Source organism: Echeneis naucrates, chromosome 4 (genome assembly GCF_900963305.1).
Source record: "Echeneis naucrates chromosome 4, fEcheNa1.1, whole genome shotgun sequence".
Lineage (NCBI taxonomy): Eukaryota > Metazoa > Chordata > Actinopteri > Carangiformes > Echeneidae > Echeneis > Echeneis naucrates.
In genome coordinates this window covers 17,090,571-17,096,893 of record NC_042514.1, presented here as the reverse complement: position 1 = coordinate 17,096,893, position 6,323 = coordinate 17,090,571, and the positions used below count along the sequence as shown (strand labels likewise).

The window sequence follows — 6,323 nt, the reverse complement described above, 5'->3', positions numbered from 1 at the left end:
TTTGACATCATTTTCAAATATGTATGTAATTGCTTTGATGGCACTATAACTGTTGCAGCAGAGAGGTCATCTCAGGACCAGTGAAAGTGAGATGGCATTCCTCTCATTAGAACACATTATTACAGGCCTCCAGCGACAGGGTGCAGAGCACTTTCATGGATTCCTGTCTGTGTGGATAAATTAAACATGAACAAATGAACTCCTAAGCAGTGCCAGTTAAGCTGTGGTGTATCGAGCCGGACCAGGGCAGGAGCGGAAAGGAGAGAGGCCGCTGGGGAAATCATGCAGGAAGACAGGACTGTATGGCGGTGAAGTCCCCATCAAAGCCTGCCGTTTCTTGCGGTCATGCCTCTGGTACCGGAAGTTAAAGGGCGGACGAAGCGCCATTGGGCCTCCAATCTCTTCTGAGGATGAATCGAATGAACCAACAACTGGTGGTTGTTGCTGCAGGTCTACTAGCCTCTCAGAGGACTCACTGGAAGAAGAGGTTAGGGGTTTAGAGGGATCAACTTCAACTGAGGGATCAAAGGGCACAGGGTGAATGGGTTTGGGAGGAACCGTTGCTGGTTGGAGAGGAGGGTGGGATGTTGGGTCAGAGGGAACAGGCTGAGGATCATTTCCTGGGTCATAGATTGGAGTGGGCATTGTTGTGATGGTAGCGTCTTGGGGGAGATTGTGAATTTGAGGCTGCAGTGGTCTGAGGACATCCACATTCTGCAAACAAACAGAAATCATCACACCCAAATGATGAGTCACAGACACACTCAACTAACAGCACAAAGACTTTCGGTCATGCAATATTATATTGTACGCCACATCTCATAAAAGGAGTGAAAAGACTACGTAATTATAGTACAGAACCATACAATTTGAAATCTCACTCATATGTTTAAACATATAGAGGCACAACACACATTTGAAAACACATGCAGGGCATGTGAGATGCATTCAATCATTCTTATATCTTCTACTGCTTATCCGTTTCCTGATCACAGGGATGATGGAGCCAATCCCAGCTCACACTGAGCTAACAGGATACACCCTGGACAGATCACCAGTCTATCACAGGGGCAACACACAGAGACAGACAGAGACCAACAACCACTCACTCTCACACTCCTATGGACAATTTAGAGTGTTAACCATATCTTTGGACATGTCTTTCATGTCTGAATGTCTTTGGACAGTGGGAGGAAACCCATGCAAGCGCAGGCAGAATATGCAAACTCCACACAGAAAAGACCCAGGCTGTGAACCGAACCACTCTGCTGCTGTGTTCCCCCGCATGGAAGATATGACAGAGTAATTAAATGGCCAGTGGCACTCACTAAGAAAGTTAAATCATCATTTTAAAAGTTTGCCTCAGTAAATCGGAATCATTACAGCATAAAACCTTCTTCAAATCCAGGTCACACAACTTACACTACCACAATGGGAAATGATTGGCGTATCCTTCGGCCTTTACTTATGTGTTTGCACTTTAATCACTCCGTATTTTGTTTCCTTTAATTCAGTGAATGTTCATTTTTGGCAGAACAAAAATTGCTTTCACTTGCTGTGCTAAACCTCTCTTCGGTTATTTTCAAGAAGGCTTTTTAATGTATTGCCATCACAGATTTTGACAGAAAATATTATAATTTTTTTTTTCCATGTTTATCATCAAAAAAGAAATGCCATGTTATCTTGCCATTTTCTCTCACCAGTCTGTAATTCGTAAGTATTTCTTAACTGTTTCTTGTACCTGTATTTTGAACATCTCACAGGACACCTGGACCTCAGGATTGATCTTTATGTCTCCATGCACAGATCCTGCACAGAATCCTGCAGTCTGAGATCAGAAGGCAAATAATTATATATATTATATGTATCTGTGTATTTATATATATAACGGGAGAGGACCAGTCAGCCATCTTTATTAAAAGGCAGTAATAAATTATATAGATTTAAAAGTAGAAATCAGTCATCATCTCATCAAATAGCACTTCCAGGAGCTGCTGCAGGAACATTAAACGAGATGCTGACAGGTCGACGTCCATGTGAATGTTCAGAGCATTTATTAGTGTCATGACAGTGTCAGATTGTTTTTAATTAACAGAGCACTTCTGACAATGTTGTACAATATTGCTGATCTGTGAGTTCTTTTTTTTTTCTATTATGAAAAACAACATGTGATGTGATGATCCTTTTTTATGAAAGTCAAGTGTTAGAATATTACCTTTTTCATAACAAAATGATCACTGAATGTGCTCCTTTAGCCAGCTCCAGTTAATGTAAATAAACTATTTATTGTTGTGAAAAGTGTGTTCAATATTTCAAATATGTGAACTGTCTCTGTATTTTATGGAGTACCTCTGTGTCTGCGCTGAGTGTCAGCTGGCAGGTTCCTCTTTCTGTAACTCCCTCTGGACACTCTTGGACGGTATACTCTACGAAACTGGCTTTCACTGGCACAACCTTTATTATAAAAAGAGAAAATTGTACAAATCAACAATCAGAAACAGACATTAGTGTTCTGGTTTTAGGCTGTAATGTAATGGCTGTCAGGTTGGATTTAGAGAAAAAAGACAGAATATCATATGCAAGTAGCTGCAATACACTGATCTTGATTGCCCAGGAGAACTATTCAGTTTCTCATTTGCCTCCTGAACAAAATCTCGAGTTTAAAGTGCCCTCAATAATCCATTCCAACCTTGCCACACTCTTGAACCATTATGATTATTGTGAAGCAGTAATAGTTTCCATCTAGCTGACAGATTCTCAAAGGTGCAGGGTACTGTCTGCTCATGACCACCCAGAGATGATTCTATATTATATAAAAATAATTTTTCAACAAAGACAACCTTCAACACATTGTTGTGTAATGAAATCCGCCCTGAGGCTTTTTTTCAACCATCCAACACCGTACTTGCTCTGCTGCTCTGGTGATCTTCTTCACGCCAAGTCTTGTACCAAGTTTGGACTTTCTCTTATAGGAAGCCAGCGTGAGCTGAGCGGTTTTCACAGCTTGGGGGCTGTCTGTGGGAAGGAGGAGGGGGCAGTGTGGACAGATCTGTTGGAGTTTCTCGGGGGGATCTGCAAGAAGAAGTAATAGAGCGTGAGACGTAGGCATACGAAAAATAAAATAAATGAACGAAACAGCATCATTAATTAACAGGCTACTGCATGTATAATATATTGAGCCACAATGCATGGACATTGAGTAACAATTTTCCACCATCTGTAAATAAAATGCATTAGAACCTCTCAGGAATGTATGGTGGTGCTTAATTGATATCCCTGGTTAATTTACTGCTACAAGATTAGTTTAAAACAAATTAAGCGCTGGTCTACACAGCCAAAAATAACTTTATAAATTTACAGTGACATCGCTATCATGGCTGACAATTAGATTTGTTATGGCAGGAAAGCGTAAGCAATTGCATTAGTCAGGGCTCTGTTTCAGGAAATTGTCGTTAATGTTATTATTTAGACCAGTGTGTGACAAATTAAAATTTCTATGGTGAGAAAATGCTATGTTATTTTTAATAATAGTACTTTTGTTCACAAAAATACAACAGTGATTTGAAAACGCACAAGTTGGGATATTTATTGATAAAGAAAACATATATCACTAACACAATACGGTACAGTCTTTATAAATTGAATTATTGTTTATTTAGTGCAACATTTTCCCTAATTTAACTTCACATAACTTCTTTAACTCAGCAGTGTTGACACTTTTTGTACAACTTCCATTCTGTGCAGTTGGTCTCAAACTGATGCAGAATCAGCGTGAAACTGGTAATATAACTAAGTCAATGTTACCTGGTACTAAAGTACAATCGTAGCTGTACAGGTAGGAATAACCCTCTGGTGTGTGGAGAATGGTGGTTTTGCAGTTTCCGGAGATTTGCTGGTAACAATAAAACAGTATCACATCCATGATTAATAAAAAGATTTGGCAATGTCTGGTATAACTCAAACCGTAAAAGTCAACCAGCAACAAACAGTAAAAATGAAAAATACAGCCCCATTGGGGAGTTTATATCCAAGTACTGCTTGTTGGTAAGTGTTGGACAGCTCTATAACATTGAAAACTCTTGACCCTACCTTGTAAAGTGTCTTGAGGTAGTGTATGTTGTGAATTGGCATTACAAATAAAATATTGAGCTTAATTAAAGTGCTCTGACTGAGGGTGTTGGTGGAGGGTGAGGACTTTTTTGCGTCTTTCTTCAAAGGGCAGCTTGTGAGCAAAATCCTAATTTTAATTATGAACACTGAACTACATTTTTCATGGTGTGCTGCACTGGAAACATCCCCACTGCCAACATGCAAAAATATGATGCAGTCAGTAGTTTAAATCAAATCAAATTAAGTCAACTGTCATTTATATAGTGCTAAATCATAACAAAGTTACCTCAAGGCACCGGCATAAGCCAAACTCTTCATAGTTAATTAGAAATGTCTTAACAATTACGGCACAGTCCATAGTTACTAATGACTTTAAGTCAGCTGTTTTAAAGTAGCAAATGAATTGAGATGGCTTACAAATAGAAATAAGCATGTGTGCGTGTGTGTGTGTATACCGTCTCCATGAAGGGTCTGATATCACAACGTTTCCATGGTTTTGGGCTGCCTATGTGACACTTTGTCTCCAGAACTTCCAGGTCCAAATAATACACATTACCTGCTGGGCCCTGGCATGAACGATGAAAACACAAGTCGCAGAGAGGAGGTAAAAACAGATGTGCATTTAGAATTTCCTGCTGCAACGGAATATAATGAAATAGATGCATTAAATAATATTCCTGCATGCATGTGATGGTCAAAGTTAAGAGCAGTTCCTTCTCATTACACCTGAAAAGAGCAATTTATGAGATGCTTTGTGTAATTCCTGATAACACTTTGTAGGGTATCGATTTGCGCTGTAGCACTGAAAACAAATGTTAACACTTTGAGCAGGGATAACGGCAACTTTCTCAGGTCATGAAGTTGAGCTGAGCCTCTTAAAAGCCGATCTATTCCACACTCGGGCTACAAAAAGCCTCCAACAGCTGACAGCATGACGTTCATGAAGGCTGTTGTGAAAGGTTTGTCCCAGTAGTCCTGGACCAAACTGACCCGGACTTGACTAACTGACAGTGCAGTCCCGGAGACATTTTTTCATGGAATTGGATGGCTTCTGATTTCACAACATAAAATTAGGTCCTTCAGTCTTAACATCACATTTATCACAAATGACGTGCACTGATGGCAGTCATTCACAGCAAAGTGCACACAACAAATATTTATTGTTGTTTTTATCCTTTAGTGGTCCCATCCTCATGCAACCACTGCTATTTTTCATGTCTCTGATGTAGTGATTGTCTAATGATTACCAAACAGAGCTCTAGGGATTCCAGTGAGTACTTGGGAAGCAGAGTATAATTTTATCATCATTTCCCGAGTCAGAGCATTGTGACAGCAAAAGAGTACAATTTCTGATTATAACTTTGGGTGTGCAGAGCCATTTCTAATAACAAAACATTGATCTTATCAAATAGAGTATCACTGACATGAAAATTGGCCATGGCTGGTTAAATCTATCAGTGTGGTGAGATTTTTCACAAGGGTGTTTGGGTATTTCGACACCAGAAAGGAAAATAACCTTTCCACACCAATTCCTTTGTTAAACAACCCACTGATAGAAATGTATAACCCCCAGGAAGCTCTGCTCACCAAGCATTTGTCTCCATACTGACCTGAGCATGCAGGTGGACATTTGCAATGCGGTTGAGGGCAAATTTATAGCCATCGTTGCGATCCTCATTGATATAAGTGACAGCCAGGCGAGACAGCTTCTCTACTGCTTTGTCATTACAGGGGACGGGAGCAGGTTCACTTGGTGCCAGTGGAAAACTCTCGCCGCACACAACGGACAGCAATGACGATAGCAGCACCAACATGCAGATAGATTTAGCCATGGCAACTGAGATTCAGACGGGGACTAAGAGACAGAACTGGTGGAAAGTCAAGTTTGTTCTCTTGTGTTTGCGCTCGGCAGGCAGTGACTTTTGGAATCAAAACAAGACAGAGATGTTGGAATGGAGCCAAGGACAAAGTTTACTGAGTGACAGAGTCAACATATATATATGAATGTCTCAGTGATTCTAAATAGAGGACCGTTCATTCACAGAAAAACTGAATGAACTTGACTGATTTAACTCATTATATTCTTTTCCCATGTTCATATTTTGCTCTAATATAATTCCAGGCTTTTTCATTCCCAGTGCAAATTTGATACTTAAATGTATATGGGATATATGTTCGGAAATTTAATCCAACTTGCCCACCTCATTGAATTT

The 6,323-nt window shown here is 39.9% G+C and overlaps 1 protein-coding gene across 1 annotated transcript; it reads right to left on the bottom strand.

Annotated features, from left to right (window-relative positions):
* Positions 1-216: 216 nt before the first annotated feature.
* Positions 217-5,942, bottom strand: LOC115042142 (alpha-2-HS-glycoprotein). The gene is made up of 7 exons (XM_029500193.1): positions 5,721-5,942; positions 4,566-4,676; positions 3,805-3,892; positions 2,906-3,072; positions 2,350-2,454; positions 1,742-1,828; positions 217-714 (listed from the first exon to the last, which is right to left on the bottom strand). Exons 1-7 carry the CDS (start codon positions 5,940-5,942, stop codon positions 217-219), a joined length of 1,278 nt encoding a protein of 425 aa, XP_029356053.1.
* Positions 5,943-6,323: the final 381 nt, after the last annotated feature.

Bases quoted from the DNA above. Each gene is read 5' to 3' on its own strand.
- LOC115042142 (XM_029500193.1), bottom strand. From the start codon at position 5,942: ATGGCTAAATCTATCTGCATGTTGGTGCTGCTATCGTCATTGCTGTCC. The intron at 3,073-3,804 runs GTAACATTGACT...TTCTTCTTGCAG, and splicing joins CGATTGTACTTTAGTACCAG to ATCCCCCCGAGAAACTCCAA. The intron at 715-1,741 runs GTACAAGAAACA...GTTTGTTTGCAG, and splicing joins GTGAGATGTTCAAAATACAG to AATGTGGATGTCCTCAGACC.